The following is a 21,879-nucleotide window of genomic DNA, read 5'->3' on the forward strand; positions in this document are numbered from 1 at the left end:
CCACGCAGCGGGCCCGGTGCCTCGCTACGCTCGGCACGCTATTTTATTCTCCCTTTATGGGTGTCGTGGACACCCACGGAGGGAGACATTTTCGGGATTTTGGCGGTCGGGATTCCAGTGTCGGGATTCTGATCGCCGGGATCCCGACCGCCGGCAAATTGACCGCATCCCGATTGAACAGAGTCTCTGTCAATTCTTAATGGTATGCCTGATAGAGCCATCCATGCAACAGCTCTTCTGTGTTCTTGTTCCTTTTTGAAGTCCTGCTTTCTTCTGCAGGGTCTATAGGGATCCACAGGTATCCCATTTGGTGTAACTGGTTGGAAAGGACTGGGCACCAAACAGTTAAAGCTTTAACTCCCAGAATGCATTGGTCCCTCCCCTTCTATGCCCTGCCCCCATCCAGTTTTAAATTTGGTGCCAACAGAAGCTGGATGAATCTTTTTGGAGAGGGACTGCTTTAAGCAGCCCCAAGCTTTATTTATTCTTCGCTCCATAGGAGACTAGGGTTGGAGGTTTGACATGACACCAAACGGGATAAAAATTTGCCTCTGGGCAGCCCAGGCTCCTCCACCTATGGCCTACTTACACATCGGGGAGCCAGTTCTAGTTTGGTGCCAGCAGAAGCTGGTGAACCTCTTAAAACATGAAGCTGCATTATGCAGCTTTATACATTTTTTTCTCATTTTTACACTGAGCTAGCAGCACTGGGCGTCCACTGGACGTCCACTGGACGCCTGCACTGCTGCGCCGGTGGCCACAGTACCACAACGGCGTGTGTGACTTGGCCGTTTCCCACGTGTACAGGGGATCACAGCTGCAGCCGGACCCTGGGGAGCAGGTAAGGTGTCTGCGTCACCATCGGCAATGGGGGACCACCGGGATGCTCTGATGTGTGGGGGCCGATGTATTAGCCCCCCTTCTGGACCACCAGGAAGTATATTACAGAATTTGGAGGACATATTTATCCTGGTTTTCCTCCAAAGCTTTCAATCCAAGAACGTACAGACTTGCTCTGATATTTTCTTTCCTGCAGAAGGGTATAGATGCAGGCTTTTCTTTGAAAGTTCTGATTTTGGCCTTGTAAATCCTTTTCTGTAGGAAATTGGCTTTGCTCCCAGATATTTGGACTTTCATTCAGTTAGTTCTTCATCTTCAACCACAGAATGTACCCCTGGTAGCACTTTGGGACTTGACTTTGGTTCTGCAGTTATGGATCATTGGGTCGACCCAATTTAAGTCGACATGCATTGGGTGGACCACTGAAATAGATCACTATGGGTAAGGTCGACAGGGTCAGGCATTAGGTCGACAGTCAATATTTCGACAGTCAAAACATGAGTTTATCACGTTTTTTTGTTGTCCCGAATGTTGACACAGTCAACATAGACACCGTCTAAGTGTACCGCGAATGCTTGCCATGCTTCAGATCCGGTCTCTTGCTGAGCTCGGCACACTATTTTATGCCATAGTTGATGGCATAGCATGAAGTACCGCCTGTTGACACATGTCAGCTAAGAAGAAAAAAATGTGAAAAACTTATGTTGACCTTTCCTTTGTCAACCCTATGCTCAAGTCGACCTGACATATTTTGACCTATTTCAGGTGTCGACCTAAGGCCTGGTGACCTTCAGTGGATGACCCAATGCATGTTAACCTTAATAGTGTCAACCTAATGACCGTATACTGGTTCTACGGGCTTTACAGTCTCCTCCTTTTGAACCTTTGTGTTCTGTAGATCTGCCTTTGCTGACTTTGAAAACGTTGTTCCTCTTAGCCATGGGTCTTCAAATTGCGGCCCTCCAGATGTTGTGAAACTACATGTTCCAACATGCATTGCCACATTCTTTCCTAAAAGAGCATGCCAAAACTGTCAGGGCATGCTGGGACATGTAGTTCCACAACATCTGGAGGGCCACAGTTTGAAGACCCAAGCTCTTAGCTATAGCATCGGCCAGTAGACTGTCAGATTTTTCAGCCCTTTCCTACAGCTTGCTAATCTTAATTTTCCATCTGGACCGGGTGGTACTAACAACCAGATCTAGTCATCTCCATAAAGTGTTATGTCGGTTCCACATTAACCAGGATATTGTTGTACCTGCCTTTATGGGATCTGACTCTTCTGCGGGGGAGTTATCTCTCGGTGTAGGATGGGTACTAAGGATTTAGATACAGCGTGCTACGGCAGTCCGCAATTCTGATGATCTTATTTGTACTTTATGGGTTTCATAAGCAGAGCTGGCCAGCATCAATGCAGACTATCGCTCCCTGGATCCACTCTGCTATAAGACAGGCTTACACTGATTCATGCCTACCATTTTCAGTGTGATTGGAGCTCACTCTACTCAATCTGTGAGTGCATAATGGGTGGTGCCACGGCAGAACAGATTTGTCAGGCAGTTACTGTTTCTTTGTTTCACTGTCCCTATGTTATGGACTGGTGTGTGTATGATACAGCTGTTTGTTACCTCTTTCTACCTTCTTTACTTGCTCCTGCCTTGGGCTTACTAACTAAAACTAGCTGCATGAAGTAGAGGCGGGGAATAGGGGAGGCGGAGCCTGGGCTGCTCAGAGGCAAATGTTTATACCATTTGGTGCCATGTCCATTATCCAACCCTATACTTAGCGTCTACCCTGTGTTTCCTATGGATCTCCAAAAAAGAGATTTAACAGGTAAGAACATAAATCTCCTTTATTAGGAATTTGCTTTATTTCTCCTTTATCCACTAGGTGTCACTGTAGTTACAGTGGGGAATAGCCCCCCCCCTCCCCCCCTTAGAGAGGTGGTCAGTTAACATTAAAAACAGCTGTCTTTGTCACTATATCTTAAAAGAGTTTTCATTGTAAAGGACAGAGGTGGCTGGCTCTTCCCCTGTCCTCATGCGGCTCTGGCGACCATTTTAACACATTTGAGCACCCTTGCACGCGACAGGAGGCTCCTGATGTCTGCTGCTAGGCCAAATCCTCTGCATCAGCGTCCTGGTCTCCCTATGTTAATTGTGGTCATAGAGCCTAAGTGTGTGTATATGATGCTCATTTACCAATATTTCGTATAGATGAATTCGGACATGAATTAACACATTTTCCAGCCGTATTTGAGGAAGCATGCACGGAACAGTGAGATCTCTGCATGGTTCTCTATGTAATAAAAAAGTAAATTTAAATGAATAAACCGACGTGGGGTCCCCTGCGCGAGCATAACCAGTCCTGTGCTCTTTAAGCCTGGTTGCTGGTTCCAGAAATATAAGGGAACACAATGAATTAGGCCTCCCTGTATTCCAGAAACCAGCACTGTGCTCTTGGAAATATAGAGTGGACAAAAAGACTAGCTGTCTCCACGTATTTCAATAAACAGCACCATGGACTGATGAAAAACATATATTTTTTACATGGTTTAATCCTTTTCATTGAGATCCATAGGGGACATAAGGTGCCCACCCTGACACACCTGGTTTGTTGCATTTTGTTTGGCTTCCTGTTCCTCTGTCTATATCTTCTTGGTGTTTAAATCTGTGGGTGTGTGCTGATTTTTCTCCTTCTCGCTCCTGTCTTAGGCTTGCTAAGTTAACTAGACAGGATATATATGGGAAACGGAGCCTTGGCTGCTGTTAGGAAAACATTAATTGTTTTGTGCCCAAACTCCTCACTGACAGAATATGGGGCCGATTCATAGTTTCTTATAGCTATCCTGATTTGGCCCTGGCCTCGATGGTCGGGGTTTGCGCATGTATTTCTGCGCATGGCAAACCCCGACACTGAACGGATTTGGTTAATTACACACTCGCCAGGCTGTTTGTTGCGGGGAGGGAGGGACGGGGGCGGAAATTAGGCTGGAGAAGCGTCACCATGAAAATGCTAGGCATTTCCCTGAGAACGTGGGTAGGCCGATGCCTGCTCAGGGAAGGCGGGTGACGTCACATGAATTCGGCGATATGTGGAGGTAAAAAATGTCTGTGCAGACTGACTTTTATTTCCGAAGGCAGGAGAAATCATTCAGTGGTTGGCGACCATCAAAAGATTTCTCCTGCTAGTGGTCCCATGCGAGGGGATGAGTTGGCGAACACATCCCCTCGCATCAGACCGTTCATGTGGGCGACATATCAGCTCTCGGGAAGCAGTGAATTTTGCTACTTCCGAAACAACCTGAATTAGGCCTTTATCCATTGTTAAATCCGGTGTCCCCTATGAATCTCAACGAAAATTATTTAACAGGGTAAGAACAGGTCAATTACACTGCACTTTAAAAGGAAACATTGAATATGCTTAATTGACTTGTGAACACAGAATATCTCATTTAATCTATTGAAAATTTTTAACTGTTTTTTTTTTCTAACTGCACATCTTCTGTTGCTTGCAGGCTTCTTAAGATGATGAGCATGAAACAAATTGGACGAAATTATTACAACCCTAGTGATCCTATCGAAATCAGAAATCACAAGTAAGTTAATGATGTCAAATTTGTGTTATATTTTCTTTATTATATTTACATTGGTATTCAATGGCAGATATGCCACATGGCCCATCTAGTCTGCCATTTTTTTATGCTTAGAAAACTTTTTACCGAAGTAGTTTTGTGTAAAAAAAATTAAAATAAATTCACTATATATAAAAGACCAAATCCTCCTCACCTTTTTGAGGTGAAGTACCGGCAGTGACCTGGATATGGACAGAATGAGCTCTGCAGACAGATTGGAGATAGGAGCAAATAGTGAATAAGTTGTAATTTTGACTGACATTTAACTAATAAATCTATGTATATATCTGTGTGTAGGTATGTATGTTCCACCATAACTCTGGAATGTTTGGGGCAAGTTACATCAAACCCGGCACACACATGATATATAATCTGGAAAAAAATAGTGTAGGGGTAAGACACCCCTAGCACCCCGCAGCATGGCGAGCGCAGCAAGCCTGTAAGGGGCTTTTTTGCGCTCGCCATGCTGTCTGAGTACGGGCAGTCAGGATCCCGATGTCAGCCTAATGACTGTCGGGATCCCATACCACACCCATTTTTTTCTACCATTTAGATAGTTTGGGAGATTTCTCTTGAGGTTTTAAGTCTCCAACTCACGGGTTCTGTATATTATCTCCTACTGGCCTGTTTGGCTTGTATGGTTGTTGTTCTCACTTTTTTTTTTTCAAATTTCAAATTAGTGAATCTTTGGTGTAGTGTATCCTCCTCTTGGATGACTGTTCTCTCCAGCTCCCTCAGGGCACATCTCTTCAGACTGCCGTAGCGGGAAAGTAGAGGGGAGGAGCTCACCACAATTATTATTATTTTTTTTAAGTGCCCATGCTCCCTCTATTCCCCACTGTGATGCCAGTTCCACCTATGGAATCAGATAAATGGATTTACTGGTGAGAACAAAATCCCCTTTTATATATATACATACATACATACATACATACATACATACATACATACATATATATATATATATATATATATATATATATATATATATACACACACACATTCCGTGAAAGGCCGCACTCGCACTTCATATGGGGTGACTTGCGGGGTGCCTACAAGGGGCTCATGTATAACATGAACACCATACTGTAGTCCGGATTTTCTCAAATGAGAAGTAGGCACTCTCCTAGTAGAAAAGAGCTCACTTTGATAAAATTCAATTTTATTCAAACAATATCCATTGATTGGAAATGCAATGTATGACCATAATTGCCCCGACGTTTCATTCCATTTGAATTCGGACCTTTATCAAGGAGCCTGCAATACACACAGTGGACATGCAAACAACTCAGTGAATGCATGTCTTACATGTAATTACATGGTATACATAAAGAAATACATCTTCATCAGGACAGGTCAGTGGCCACAGGCTTTACAGTGGGTAGTGGAGTGGGAGTGAGCTTCTAGCACCCTAGAGGTTAAAACTTCACTGCCTCCCAGGCAGCCAGGCTCCTCCTCTACCCTGCCACCAGCCTAAGGAACTTAGTTTTTAAAGGTTCTGGTTGGAGCCAGACGCACCTAATAGAGGGGCTGCATTATGCAGCCTAACTTCACTTTTATTTTACTTTTTTTTTTTTTAACACTGACTGAGGGCAGCAGCGCTGGGGGTCTAGCAAGACACCTGCGCTGCTACTGCCCTATCACCCGGGTCCGCAGCTGCAGCGACACTTGCGGGTGGGGACAGCAGCTGGTCCCGGGCACTGGGGAGCCACAGCCACCACTGGACACCAAAGACCTTCACAGGAGGTAAAGCGCTCCCCGCCACCGGCTGGACCACCAGGGTAACAGTTTGTGGGCAGCAGCGCCGGTAATCGGGGCCGCGTGGCACGCGTCGGATCCCTGCCATTTTTACCAGCACTGCATGTGGACCACTGCCTGGGGGTCATTTTTTATCAGCCCCTCCCCCGGTGACAGTAAGCAGGGAACTGTGCATAGCACCGAGAGTTCCCGCAACTGACACCCCTTCCTGTTTGCCTGGCTACACGTGAGGAGGGACACGGAGAGGCTCTCATCCACCTGGGGTTCCAATCCTTCACTGCCAGGACTTGGGCAATTCCTCCCTGTACCTCTCCTGCGGGACACAGGGTACAGTATCGTGCTCCAGCCAGCCGTAGCTTCTGCAGGAGCTCAGTACCATTTTTTCTTGCATTGTATGCCTTTGTATGCCTGCCTGTATTGTGTGTACCATATTAACACTTTAGCTGCCTGTCAGTTTAATTGGTGTCAAGCTGTACCATATAACCCTCCTGTATTTCCCTGATTATGTCCAACAGAGGCAAGTCCAAGAGGACGGAGGCCCCAGCATTGCTGTCATGCACAGCCTGTAATGAGGGCCTATCCCCCCAGGACTATGTACAGGACGGCTTATGTGCGTGCTGCTACGATGCACAGGCTGTGCCCACGCCTACGGCCTCTTCACAGGAGCCTGCTTGGGCCACATCACTTGCACATATGATGGCGCAGCTAGTTGATAAAGTCTCAGCTGCGCTACCCCAGCAACCTGTGATGCCGTCCTCATCCGTGATGGGTGTAATCTGGTTTTATTCCCTAAATCAGAGAACTTGACTAAGGTCATCAGGGAAGCTTGTGAAGTACCTAACAGGAAGTTAGGTAAAACCTAAGCGGTTTTCCCTCCCTCTACCCCCTCCTCCAGGTGTAGTAGGAAGGAAAGAAAAGGGGATAAATTAGAGTGTTAATGAGCTAGCGAAAATATCTCATTAGTTGTGTCACAATATGCGTCTTGCTAATGCTGAAATTGATACCCCTTTCAGACAAAAAAGTCTGAAAATCCCAGCAAATACACAGCATTTCAAATGCCGTGTCATTTTGGCGGGAGCAGCCTGACCCCCCTTCACACAGAAGAACAAATTAACAGGTTGAAAATTTCTACCCGGTAATGTGCTAAATAACACAGGTATTTCTTCTGTGTGAAAGGGTCAACACGGGTCATAAATCACATGTCCTCGACCCTGGTCAATTCCAGGGTCTGAGACACAGGATTTACGACACGGGTGTGCCCTTTCACACAGAAAAAGGACCCGTGTTATTCCTGAAATTACCGGGTAGAACTGCTTCACCTGGTAATTTCGTTTTCTGTCTGAAAGGGGTATAACACTCTGATTCTGCAATTATATTTAAATTGTAACTATAATGCAGTTGTGCTTCAGTTGTAACATATAAAGTGAGGCAGAAAAAGTACTGTTGTTAATAATATCTTTTGCAACACTTCTATCTGTTGACTGTAGTGTCCTTCTATTCCTATTTAGACAGCATAATTGTACGTCAATGACTGCATGTGAAAGACACTTATGCCCCTTTCAGACTGCACTTAAAAAACGATTTTTAACCATTTTAAAACTGTAATCTGTGCGGTCTGAAAGGTGCAGATCCACTTTACCGTTTTTCAAAACGGTTAAAATGGAGGGTCCTACCCGTTTCAGACCCGGTATTTTGGCATCAAAATCGGGTCTGAAACGGTATTTAGGACCCAACCAATGAGCTAGGTCCTAAATTCAGCGCAGTGAATATTTAATGAGCGCCCATTAAATATTCATTGCACTGGAGACCACCGCCGCCCCCCCGCGCGGGTTAACATCCCTGCCCCGCAATGTGTTTAAGAACTGCCGGTCCCCGCAATGTGTTTAAGGAAACACCATGCAGCCGGTACCTCCCGTTGCAGATCCCGGCAGTACTGTATGGACGGATGCGGCTTATATAAAAAAAGTGACTTTCGGAAAATGGCTGCCCCATAGGAAAACCTGTTTAAAAAAACTGTCTTTCATATGGGGGCAGCCATTTTCCAAAAGTCACTTTTCTTTTAAGCAGCCTCCTGCCTTCTCTAGATCTCTCCAGGTGGCCAGATCCTCCAAACCCAAGGGTAAGCATCCCTGGGCCACCAGACACCCCGATCCTAAGCCAGCGGACAAACCCTCCACATGATGGGGTGGGACCCCATCTAGGGGATCCCAAGATGAACGGACATCTGTTGGAGTTCTCGGCCATCTGGCTAGAAACTACAACAGATGCTTGGGTTCAGGATGTGGTCTCTCGAGACTATTACTTTCTTGCGACGCCCACTGAGCTCATTCTTTTCCGCGAGCCTCCCATCAGACCTGGAGAAGCGCAGGGCTTTGGAACAGTCCGTTCAAAAGCTGCTTCTGTCCAGAGTCATTGTACTCATCCCCCTAGCTCAAAGGGGTTCCGGGTTCTATGGCAGTCCTTTTCTTGTCAAAAAGCCCAACGGATCCTTTTTGACCATCTTCAACTTGAAATGACTCAACAAGTTTGCGCAAGTCCCAAAGTTCAGGATGGAAACCTTGTGCTCTATAGTCTTGGCCCTTCAGCTGGGGAACTTTATGGTCTCCCTGGATATACAGGATGCATATCTGCATATCCCCATCCGGCCAGAACATCAACAGTTTCTGCGGTTTTCCCTGCAAGACATTGTCAGTTCCGGGCCCTGCCCTTTTGCCTGTCTACTGCCCCTCGGGTGTTTACAAAAGTCATGGCCGTGATGGCCAGCAGTCTGCGGAACCAGGGGGTCTGAATTATACTGTATCTGGACAACCTGTTAATTCTAGCACAATCTGCAGATGTTCTCCAGAACCACTTGGCCGTAGTGGTGCATCTCCTACAGAGTCACGGCTGGGTGATCAATTAGCCCAAGTCTTCCCTGCTTCCGGCTCATTCTATGGTCCATCTCGGGGCCAGGTTAGATACGGCTGGTCATAGGATCTACCTTCCGGAGGAACGCCGTCTGGCTCTGCAGTCCCGGATCCGGCTTCTCCTCCTTGTTTTGTTCCTTGGCCTGGAGTGGAGGCAGGGTATAGGAGGGGAGGAGCCTGGCTGCCTTGGAGGCAGTGAGGTTTAACCTCTAGGGTGCTGGAAGCTCTCTCTCACTCCACTACCCACTGTAAAGCCTGCGGCCCCTGACATCCTCGAAAAAAAAGAGATATTATAAATATACATATATTTTTATATATATATATATATATATATATATATATATATATATATATATATTAAAAAACAAGAAGAGGTGCGCCTCATAGTGTAAAACCGTATTTATTTTAAAACACAGACAAGTGCAGGTACACAGATCAATAAATACTCGTACCAGGCAGATAACCGCTGTGGGCTGGTTACCACAAGGTTTGACATAAAACTCCCAGGCAATAACTCCTACCACCTTCCAAGGCGCCGCTGGATCTCGAACAGACTGCCGGCTAGCCACCAAGACAAGCAGCGTATCAGCGTGTAGGCGAACGTGGATGGAGCAGGAGAAGCCGGGTGCAAGGAAAGCTGTCGTCACTAGCCCTGCCCTAATGCATTTCGTATCCAAACTTCGTCAGAGTTATATATAATATAATATATATGTGTATATATTCCAATGCTGGTGCGGCACTCAGCTCAAATAACGGATTCTTTAGATGCCATATAGGATGATCAACGTTTCAATTTTATGAAAAAAATTGTCATCAGGATTGCAATGCAGTACAACATAACAGTTTAAATAGCTAAGCACATCTAAGGTGAGTCGGGCGGTTGCGGGAATGTTCAAACCACCTCCCCTTCCGCTGGTTATTAGATTACATCATTCAAGCAAGACGTTAAGGTAAAGTGATGTCACCGTAGTTATGGTGATACAAGAAACATAAACATATCACAATGATAAAATACACACATATATAAATATAAAAGGAGGTACAGCTTACAATAATTATGGAGACGACAAGCAGTTCATTGAAAGATAGCATAAGACATTTGTTCATACAATCCGCACGGTGCTAATACATCAAGTCATTGTATCCACCGCGCTTCACATAGTAGCATTTTCAGACCGCGATTACCACCCCTAATAGAGAGGGGTACCCAGTAGATTATCCAATATCTCAGACTAGTTAGTGGGTGCTTTATTTCAACAAAATGTCTTGCTATAACATGTTCACTTGTTCCAGAATTAAGTGCTTGGCGTATAGTGCTCCTATGCATCGTCATTCTTTCTTTGAATTTGGATTCCGTTTTGCTTATGTACTTGTTAGGTAGGACTGGGTGTGTGGACCCGGTTGCCGCGATTCCACAGTTCTGCTAGCCTCCTGCGGGCTTAGACTTCACCAATAACAGCCACGTTTGTGGGACTGAATTAGGTCCAGCCCCAGACCGGTGCTGCCTGGTCTTGAGTGGAACAAGGTGGCCCGCAGGAAGTGTAACACACGGCAAGGTGGGGTGAGATGGTGTACACACCCAGCCTACCAATGCGTGGGAAAAATAACCCCACGTGTGCAACAATGCACTAAGGTGGTAACTAGGTGAAGGATACAGGGAACCCCTGACTTACCTTTAATGAAGACTGACAGCAGGCTCTGGCAAGGACAATGCAGGCTGGACAAAGCAGGTACTGAGGCAACCAGGGACCAGGAACACGCTGACTGAGGCACGAACAAAGCTGGCACACAGGACGCTGGATACAAGGTGCTGGGACCGGGAACACTCTGGAGCAGGAACATAGACAAACAACTGAGAACCTAACTAAATAACCATGCATGCAGCCACACCCAAGAAGCAGGGTATGCAAGAAACCCAGGGAGCTGGATCCACAAAACACGGAGTACAGATCCATGGAAAACATACAAGCTACAAACAGAAAATGTAAATTGCACATATACACCGATCCGCTGGAGGCGGATCATAACAGTACTGTAGGCTACACAGACAAATAATCTGATATACAACGAAAGAGGACGTGCAAGTGAAATTATGTTGTATTTTAAACGCCTGTCCTATGTGCGGGTGATGAAAGGTATCCCCCGTTAAAAAGAACTGGTACGTCACGCATGTGCATTTAAAGCACCCTTTACGTGTCGGGCCCAGCCATGATGGATCAGGGGTAATAAGTTGGTATGTAACATTCGTTTTAACGAGTAGATCTCTTAAATTCTGCCCCCTTGAATAGCATGGCATTAACTGTTTGTTTGTAAAAGGTAATTTTCTCCTTCGGGAGACATCAGGGGCCACAGCTTTACTTTGGGTAATAGGAGTGGGAGTGAGCTCCAGCACCCTAGAGGATAACTTTAACTGCCTCCCAGGCAGTCAGGCTCCTCCCCTCCTATACCCCGCCTCCAGGCCACGGACCTCAGTTTTTCTAGGGTGCTGGCAGGAGCCAGATGCACCCAAAAGAGGGGCTGCTATTTAGCAGCCATAACTTTAATTTTTTTTTTTTTTATTATTATTTTTGATCAGAGCAGCAGCGCTGGAGGTCTGAATAGACCCCTGCACTGCTGGCTCCAACACCCGGGTCCGGCGCTGCCTCGCCACCCGCGGGTGGGGACCAGCAGCGGCCCCCGGGCACTGGGGAGCCTGCAGCCACAGCCGGACGCCGGGGACCACAGGCGCCCGCTTCAGAAGAACCGGGACGGCACTGTGAGTAATACACGCTCCCCGCCGGGAGCGTGTGCGATAGCGCAGCGAGGCGCATAGAGATGGCTGCTACAGCCGGCGAGGGGTGACCGCCGGGTGTGCTAGCAAGCGGTGGGCCGGCTCGCCGCCCGTCCCGCTGGACCACCAGGGAAACTAGTTTGTGGGCAGCAGCGCTGGTATGCGGGGCCGCCCGGCGCGCGCCGGATCCCCGCCATTTTACCAGCGCTGCATGTGGACACCTTCCCTGGGGCCATTTGTTAGCAGGGGGAGGAGGCTCCCCCCACATCAGCCCCTCCCCCGGGGACAGTAGGCAGGGAACTGTGCTTGGCGCACAGAGAGTTCCCGCCACTGACATCCCTTCCTGTCTGCCTGGCTGCACGTGAGGAGGGACACGGAGAAGCTCCAGTGCCACCCGAGGTTCCACTCTTTCACTGCCAGGAGGCTTGGGCAAGTCCCCCCTGTACCTCTCCTGCGGGACACAGGTCACAGTTATTGAGTGCTCCAGTCAGCCATAGCTGCTGCAAGAGCCTAGTGCCATTGACTTTCTATTTGCATTGTATGCCTCTGTATGCTTGCTGTATATGTGTACTTATTAACCCAATAGCTGCTGCAGTGTATTTGGTGTCTTTTTGTACTCAGCCCTCCTGTACTTACAGTAGTTATGCCGAAGAGCAAGTCCAAAAAGGGGGACGCCCCAGCATTGCTGTCATGCACAGCCTGTAATGCGGGCCTATCTCCCCTGGACTATGTACAGGACGGCGTATGCGCAGGCTGCTACAATGCGCAGGCGCTGCCCACGCCTACGGCCTCCTCTCAGGAGCCTGCTTGGGCCTCATCCCTTGTGCAGATGATGGCGCAGCTAGTTGATAAAGTCTCGGCTGCGCTGCCCCAGCGGTCCATGCCGTCCTCATCGGCAGCGAGTGCAGCCCCCCCAGCATTGGATGCCCAGGGGGAGGGTCCACTGCCCGCAGATACACGCAGGCTTTTAGTTAGAAGACCGTCGCCACTCCGCCCCCTCCTCGGGCAGGATACTGATGATGAGGGGGAGGAGGAGCAAGACGATGTCGATGATGATGACTATGTGGAGGAGGCAGTCGATGACGCCATTGACGTCGCCGCTGACATAGGGGATGCCTGTGTTGGAGAGGACCCCCCTTCTCATAGAGACCCCCCGTCTCGCCTTGATGTACCAGGCCTGATTACAGCGGTTAAGAAGGTCCTGCTAGTAGACGACCAGGCTGACCCGCCTGCGGAGTCGGGCCCTATCTTTAAGCGCCCTAAACGCTCCTTCAGTCGCTTTCCCAAGTCCGATAACCTGGACTCGGTCATTAAGGAAGCTTGGGAGGTCCCTAATAGGAAGTTTATCATTCACAAACGTTTCTCCTTCCTCTATCCTCTCCCCCAGGAGGACAGGATCCCCTGGGAGACAGCCCCCAGGGTAGACGCTCATGTGGCAAAACTGGTTAAAGCCTCCTTGTTGCCCATACCTACAGCGTCTCTTAAGGATACGGCGGATAGGAAGTTGGAAAACTTCCTGAAGCTGATATACACCACGGCAGGGGCAGCGGGCAGGCCGGCCCTGGCGTCAGCCTGGGTGGCTATGGCTCTAACTAAATGGACCGCTGCCCTCACAACAGGGGTGTCTGAGGGGGCCCCAGCAGATACCCTTCTGCCGACTATAGAATTGATACATCAGGCTGCCCTCTACTTAGGCGAAGCGGCGCTTGATTCCGCTACTCTCTCCTCCAGGGTGTCAGCTTCAGCAGTGGCTGCTCGCAGATCACTTTGGTTGCGCTCCTGGAAGGCGGACACGGATTCGAAGAGGGCCTTGGAAGCCCTTCCATTCGATGGTTCCCTCTTGTTTGGTCCTGAGCTGGACAGGATGGTGGCTACGGTGGCAGCATCAAAGACTGCCTTCCTACCATCCACCCCGACTACACGGCCCCGGCCGGCCTTTCAGTCCTTTCGGTTTCAGGGCCGTGGTAGAGGACAGTCCTTCTCCTCCAGATCTTCCCAGGGAGGCAGATCCTCCCGTGCTAGGGGCAGACGTCCCTGGGCCACAAGACGCCCTGACCCAAAGCCGGCGGACAAGCCCGCTGCATGACAGGGGGGGCCCCCACCGGGAGGACCCCAGGGTGGGCGGTCGCCTGTTGGAGTTTTCCCCCATCTGGTTGGAATCCACCACAGACGCGTGGGTTCAGGAGGTGGTCTCTCGGGGCTACTCCTTAACTTTTTGGCATCGCCCACCAACATCGTTCTTTTCCACGAGTCTTCCATCAGACCCGGAAAAGCGCAAAGCGCTAGAACAGGCAGTCCAACGTTTGCTTCAAACAGGGGTCATCATACCCGTCCCCTTGTCCCAAAGGGGTTCGGGGTTTTACGCCAGCCTCTTCTTGGTCAGGAAACCAAACGGTTCCTACAGGCCCATTCTCAACCTAAAGAAGCTAAACAAGTTTGTACGGGTCCCAAAATTCAGGATGGAGACTCTGCGCTCCATTGTCCTGGCCCTTCAGCCAGGAGACTTCATGGCATCCCTGGACATTCAGGATGCGTACTTACACATCCCCATTCGCCCAGAACACCAGCGGTTCCTGCGCTTTGCCATCCTGGACCAACATTTCCAGTTCCGAGCCCTACCATTTGGTCTATCCACTGCTCCCCGGGTGTTCACAAAGGTGATGGCAGTAATGGGCAGCAGTCTGCGCAACCAGGGGATCCGGATACTCCCATATCTGGACGACCTGTTGATTCTTGCTCCGTCTGCAGAACTTCTCCAGGACCACCTGAGGGTGGTAATACAACTTCTGGAGCGACACGGCTGGATCATCAATTGGGACAAGTCCTCATTGATTCCGGCACAGTCGATGGTTCACCTAGGGGCCAGGTTGGACACCATCCATCAGAGGATCTATCTGCCGGAGGACCGTCGTCTGATTCTACAGTCCAGAGTCCGTCGGCTCCTCCATCCTCGACGGGTGTCCATACATGCCTGCATGAAGGTACTGGGTTCCATGGTGTCGACTTTCGACATGGCAGAATATGCCCAGTTCCATTCCCGCCCCCTTCAGAAGGAGATCTTCTCTAAGTGGTCGGGATCCTACCTCTCTCTCCGATCTCAGGTGATAACCTTATCACCGACAACCCGTCTCTCTCTTTCGTGGTGGCTCCTAGACCAGAACCTCACGTTGGGACGCCCATTCTGGATCCATCAGTGGACCCTTCTCACTACGGACGCCAGTCTCCGCGGGTGGGGAGCGGTCACTTGCCAGAGGTCTTTCCAGGGCCTTTGGTCTACATCGGAGGCCAAGCTCCAAATCAATGTCCTCGAACTGAGGGCGGTCTTCCGAGCCCTTTGCCTGGCAGAACCCTGGCTGAGGGGTCGTCCAGTGCAGGTCCAGTCGGACAATTCCACCACAGTGGCTTATATCAACCACCAGGGTGGCACCCGCAGCAGCGCGGCAATGATGGAAACATCCCGCATCTTTCAGTGGGCGGAGAAGAAGATTCCAGCTCTATCGGCGGTCTTTATTCCAGGAGTCCAGAATTGGGAAGCGGACTACCTAAGCCGTCAAACACTGAATGCCGGCGAATGGTCCCTCCATCAGGAGGTTTTCCAGATGCTGGTACATCGGTGGGGCTTACCCGAGGTGGACTTGATAGCCTCTCAACACAACCACAAGGTTCCCTCTTACGGAGCCAGGGCCCGCGACCCGGCCGCCATCTTGGTGGACGCTCTGTCCGCTCCGTGGCCGTTCAGGCTGATGTATGCCTTCCCGCCATTCTCCCTCCTCTTGTGACTGATTCGCAAGCTGAAGGCGGAGGGAGGCACATTGATCCTCGTGGCCCCGTATTGGCCCAGGCGAGTCTGGTTCTCAGACCTCCAGGCTCTGTCGGTGGCCCCCCCGATCCGCTTGCCTCTGCGTCGGGACCTTCTCTCTCAGGGTCCGTGTCTGCATCCAGACCTGAGGCGTCTGGCTTTGACGGGGTGGCTGTTGAGACCTCCCTCTTGAGATCTAGGGGGTTTAATGCTCGAGTAATTTCCACTATGCTTAGAGCAAGAAAGGCTTCCTCTGCGAGAGCTTATCATCGGGTTTGGAGGGCTTACTTCGTTTGGTGTAGGACTCGCCACTTCAATCCTAAGTCTTACCGCCTGGCTCGGATTCTATCCTTCTTACAGAAGGGCCTGGAGGCTGGATTGCGCTTATCTACCTTGAAGGTTCAAGTCTCGGCTTTGTCCATCTTGTTTCGCCGACGATTAGCACTGTTGCGGGATGTCCGCACATTCATGCAGGGGGTTCTGCGTATCCAGCCTCCCTTTGTCCCCCCGTTTGCTCCGTGGGACCTTTCCCTTGTGCTATCTGCACTCCAGAAACCACCGTTTGAGCCTTTGCGGTCAGTGGACCTGTGTTGGCTCACCTGGAAAACAGTTTTCTTATTGGCAATAGCATCAGCTCGGAGGGTGTCCGATCTGTCTGCCCTGTCTTGTAAGTCCCCCTTCCTGGTCTTACACAATGACCGGGCGGTTCTTCGTACTGTCCCTTCTCACTTACCAAAAGTGGTGTCCAGTTTCCACGTTAACCAGGAAATCGTGGTTCCGGCCTTTCAAGGGCCAGATGCATCTTTGGATCAATCATCCTTGGATGTTGTACGGGCGCTGCGCATCTATGTGCGCCGCTCCCGGTCCTTTCGCAAGACGGACTCCCTCTTTGTGCTGTATGGCTTTCAAAAGAGGGGATGGCCGGCCACTAAACAGACTATTGCCCGCTGGCTTCGTTCTGTCATCCGGCAGGCATACCTGGGTGCCTCTCTCCCGGTTCCGGCTGGTATCCGGGCACATTCCACTAGGTCTGTGGGAGCGTCTTGGGCTGTTCGGGGCGGTGCTACAGCTGAGCAAGTTTGCAGAGCTGCGACATGGTCGTCAGCTGCTACTTTTGTGCGTTTTTACGCTTTTGATACATTTGCCTCCCAGGACTCTGCCTTCGGGCAGAGCGTGTTGGCTGCGGCGCAGGCGCGTCCCCACCCATAGGTGGCTGCTTTAGGACGTCCCAAAGTAAAGCTGTGGCCCCTGATGTCTCCCGAAGGAGAAAATGAGATTTATGTCTTACCTGGTAAATCTCTTTCTTCGAGGACATCAGGGGCCACAGGGATCCCTCCCTGCCGCGCCTGCTTCAGTTACGTTACAAGTTACGTTTCACTGGTTATATATATTACTCCTCTGTTGAGGGTACTAACATGTTTCAGAATGTGTCTCTGTGTGGTGCTTCTCTTCCTTCTCTCCTGTCTCCTGCCATGGCTTGTTAAAAAACTGAGGTCCGTGGCCCGGAGGCGGGGTATAGGAGGGGAGGAGCCTGACTGCCTGGGAGGCAGTTAAAGTTATCCTCTAGGGTGCTGGAGCTCACTCCCACTCCTATTACCCAAAGTAAAGCTGTGGCCCCTGATGTCCTCGAAGAAAGAGATTTACCAGGTAAGACATAAATCTCATTTTTTGTCGCTCTGTATAATAGACCAGTGCGCTTTGATGGATTTATTGACGTCAATTGAACAATTATTATATCTGTTTACCCATGGGATCACAGTATCAAAGGATGCGTCTTTACTTTTAGCTGTCAATAATGAGAGCCTGTCTAATTTTACTGTTTACAGTTTAGGAGATCCTGTTTTTTGTAACCACTGGCAATCAATTTTAAAATAAGTTCGTCAATTTGTCTCATACAATTCTCAAAGTCATTGTTAATTTATCTGTAGCGGAGCATTTGTGAGTAGGGTAAGTAGGGTATCTCCCTGACCAAGTTGACATCACTTTACCTTTACATCTTGCTTGAATGACGTCATCTAATTACCAGCGGAAGGGGAGGTGGTTTGATCACGCCCGCAACCGTCCAACTCACCTTAGATGTGCTTTGCTATTTAAACTGTTATGTTGTACTGCACTGTTATCCTGATGAAAATTTTTTTCATAAAATTGAAACGTTGATCACCCTATTTGTCTGTTATTTGAGCTGTGAGTGCCGCACCGGCGTTGGTGTATTATCCAAAATCTTGGTTGTGAAGGAACCGCCCAGGATACGAGTTGCTGGGAGTGCCGTGCCTCCATTGCTATATATATATATATATATATATATATATATATATATATATATATATATATATATATATATATATATATATATATATATATATATATATATATATATGCTCAATGTCAGTAAAGCCAGACCAGGGTTGAAAAGCAAAGCTGACTTCACAGTTTATTTTTCTGACACTACCTATCAACATTCTCAAACTTCGAGCCATAGAGAATGCATATTTTCAGCTCCAGGATTGTCCTCAGGGTCCGTCAGTTCGACTTCAATCAGACAACACTCCAGTTTGCGAGCCATGAACTACGTAACTCACATTCTCCGGTGGGCAGAGTGTTGGGTTCCACAGTAACAAGAAAATATATTTGGCAGCCTGCCCAGGTATGTCCTTTCTCCTGAGGAAGCTGCTGATGATACAAAGGCGGAGAAATGCGTAGAGGGAGGAGTGAAGGGGATCACGCTCGGCTGCCGCTCTAATCAAAGAGATCCAGCTAAAAAAGGTGCCAGGCAAATACCGCATATTCTGGACTGTACCAGCTGTCAGGCCAGCACGCTAGAAGCCTGGAGCCCAGAATCCTCACCGCATATTCAAAAACGCTTAAGTATAAAATTTATTCTATGTGCACATAGGTGAGGACTGTAGAGCTAAGAACTAAAACTACTAACTGGCCAAATAAGTTACAATCCTTGAGGAAGACATGCATGTAATGATTGACAAACCGGGAGTTGGGAATAATATTTTTTAAATGTTGTTTGTCTTGTCCTTGTTGCCGGCTTTGTGATATTATTATTATGAAAGTATTTTTAATAAATTATATCGTTATTCCACACAGCGCTTTTCAAAAATTGTGTTTATTTCTTTTTGGTATATCTAAAGGGGGAGTGGTACCCCCTTTCTGAACGGCTGCAGTGAGGAATAATTTAAACAGTCTGCGCTCCTATTTGTTCTATTGTGTGCCCTCAAACCAGCCTAGGATCCACACAGGGGTACCAATCCCTCAAATCCAAAACACTCAACACATAGTGGGATCACATCGGAGCTGTTTGACAAAGGTTGATTTTCAATGTCAGGTGTTCTCTATGGGCCTCTTTCCTTGGGAACACTCCCTATGTTCACATAAAGGTATCTTTGAGCAATAGTCCTTATTCAATTGCAGTAATCAAAACATCTCCAATCCTTCATTAGAAAATGGTATTTTTTGACATATTACATAGAATAAACCACAAATATTTAAAACCGATGGACGGTGTTCGCAAGTGGGGCCAGTAAACTACTGCATAGTAGTAGTAGTAGTAGTACGTTTATTTATAAGGCGCCACAAAGTGTCCGCAGCGCCGTACATAGCAAACAAAAAAAAAAACAAATTACAAGGTAACGTACAGGGTGTGTAGAAAGATACAGTATAAATAGGGGTATAGCTGGTAGAACTAAAATCAGCATCAGTTCAGAAGTAGGTGTCAAAATAGTCAAGGAGACCGAAGATGAAGTAGAGGAAGGGAAGAACAGGACAGGAGCACAGGTGAGGTAATGAGGTAGGGTGAGTACGTGAGGAAGGAGGGCCCTGCTCATAAGAGTTAACATACTAAAAATAGGTGGGTGGACGAACGAAATACAATAGGATAAGTAGGAACGGAGGGGAACGGAGGCAGGATAGGAGGATCAAAAGAGGTTAGGAGGAGGGATAGGCTAGTCGAAAAAAGTGGGTTTTGAGGGAGCGCTTGAAGGAGGTAAGGGAATCAGATAGCCTGATGGGTGGCGGGAGGTTGTTCCAGTGCAGGGGGGCAGCGCGAGAGAAATCTTGGACACGGGAGTGGGAGGAGGTGATTAGGTGAGAGGTCAGTCGGCGGTCAGCGATGGAGCGAAGAGGACGGGAGGGAGTGTGGATAGAGATCAGTGAAGAGAGGTAGGAAACTGTGGAGGAGGAGAGAGCCTTGTAGGTGGTGGTGAGGAGTTTAAAGAGAACTCGGAAAGGAATGGGGAGCCAGTGAAGAGATAAACAGAGGGGGGAGGCGGAGGTAGAGCGGCGGGAGAGGAAGATGAGCCTAGCAGCAGCGTTAAGAATGGATTGGAGAGGTGCGAGGCGGGTGAGAGGTAGCCCAGAGAGAAGGATGTTGCAGTAGTCAAGGCGGGAGATGACAAGAGAGTGAATGAGAATTTTGGTCGCGTCAGTGGAGAGGAATGGTTTGATGCGTGAGATGTTGCGTAGGTGAAAGCGGCAAGACTGTGAGAGAGCACGAATGTGGGGGGTGAAAGAGAGGGAGGAGTCAATGATGACACCGAGGCAGCGCGTTTGGTCGGTGGACGTGATCTCGGTTTCACCAATGCTGATGGAGATAGTGGGAGAAGAGGGGATGTTCGGGGGATGGAAGATTAGAAGTTCAGTTTTAGCCATGTTTAGTTTCAGGAAGCGTTGGGTCATCCAGGCTGAGATGGCCGTGAGGCATTCGGAGACCTTGGACAGAAGTGATGGGGATAAGTCGGGGGAGGAGAGATAGATTAGGGTATCATCAGCATAAAGGTGGTAATGAAAACCATAGGAGCTGATGAGGGTGCCCAGAGAGGTGGTGTAGAGGGAGAAGAGGAGAGGGCCAAGGACTGACCCTTGGGGAACACCGACTGGCTGGGGGGTAGTAGGAGAGGAGGAGCTCGGAGTGGAGACGGAGAAGGAGCGATCGGAGAGGTATGAGGTGAACCAGGAGAAGACCGTGCCAGTGATGCCAAAGGAGCGGAGGGTGTTGAGCAGGAGAGGGTGGTCAACAGTGTCAAAGGCAGCCGACAGATTAAGCTGGATGAGGATAGAGAAGAGGCCTTTGGATTTAGCCGATAGTAGATCGTTAGTGACTTTGGTCAGGGCAGTTTCAGTGGAATGTAAAGGGCGGAACCCGGATTGGAGGGGGTCTAGAATGGAGTTAGCAGTAAGGTGGCTTAGGAGACGATTATAGGTCAGACGTTCTAGGAGTTTGGAGGCAAAAGGGAGGAGGGAGATGGGCCTGTAGTTGGATGGAGAGTTGGGGTCCAGATTTGTTTTTTTGAGAATTGGGGAGACAAGAGCGTGTTTGAAGGAGGAAGGGAAGATCCCAGAGGATAGGGAAAGATTAAAGAGGTGAGCCAGGTGAGAGCAGACTGATGGACTGAGACGACGGATAATATTGGAGGGGATAGGATCAAGCGGGCAGGTGGAGGGAGAAGCGGATTGAAGGATAGAGTGGACTTCAGCAGCAGTGGTGGGGTAAAATGAGGACAGGGGTTGGAAGGAGGGGAGTGGAGATGTAGGAGGGGAGGAGGGAGAGGGTGAGGTCATGGCAGCAGTGATGGCAGTCCTGAGAGAGGAGATTTTGGTTGAAAAGTAGGTAGCAAAATCAGCGGCTACGATGGAGGACGGAAGAGCTGGAGGAGGGGGGGAGAGCAAGGAGTTGAAGGTGGCGAAGAGCCTGCGGGGATTGGATGATTGGGAAAGGATGAGGGACTTAAAGTAGGATTCCTTGGCCAGAGCAAGGGCAGAGCTGAAGGAGGAAAGAATGAATTTGAAATGGAGATAATCCGCAAGGGAGCGTGATTTCTTCCAGAAGCGCTCAGCAGTGCGAGAGCACTTTTTAAGGAATCGGGTGATAGGTGAGTGCCACGGTTGGGGGTTGGAGCATCGAAGGGGGATAGAGGAGGGAGGGCAGGCAGAGTCCAATGCCGAAGATAGGGTGTCATTATAGAGGGAGGCAGCGAGGTTCGGGCAGGACATGAGGGCGATTGGGGCGAGAAGAGGACACAGCGTGTTTGAGAAGGCAGCAAGATCAAGTGTGTTGACGTTATGCCGTGAGACAATGCGCTTGGGAGGGGGGGGTGGGAGAGGGGGAAGCAGTGAGGGAGAAGGAGATGAGGTGATGGTCAGAAAGAGGAAAAGCTGAGATAGTGTA

General features: G+C 49.1%; 1 protein-coding gene across 1 annotated transcript in view; it reads left to right on the forward strand.

Annotated features, from left to right (window-relative positions):
- Positions 1 to 21,879, forward strand: part of LOC146010509 (piwi-like protein 1) — a 187,223-nt gene that overhangs the window by 61,175 nt on the left and 104,169 nt on the right. Inside the window, exon 7 of the mRNA XM_083151290.1 lies at positions 4,358 to 4,438. Coding sequence (XP_083007416.1) covers positions 4,358 to 4,438 — 81 coding nt within the window. The remainder of the gene's footprint in view (positions 1 to 4,357; positions 4,439 to 21,879) is intronic.

This window comes from Crinia signifera, chromosome 1 (genome assembly GCF_055691185.1).
Source record: "Crinia signifera chromosome 1, ASM5569118v1, whole genome shotgun sequence".
Taxonomy (NCBI): domain Eukaryota; kingdom Metazoa; phylum Chordata; class Amphibia; order Anura; family Myobatrachidae; genus Crinia; species Crinia signifera.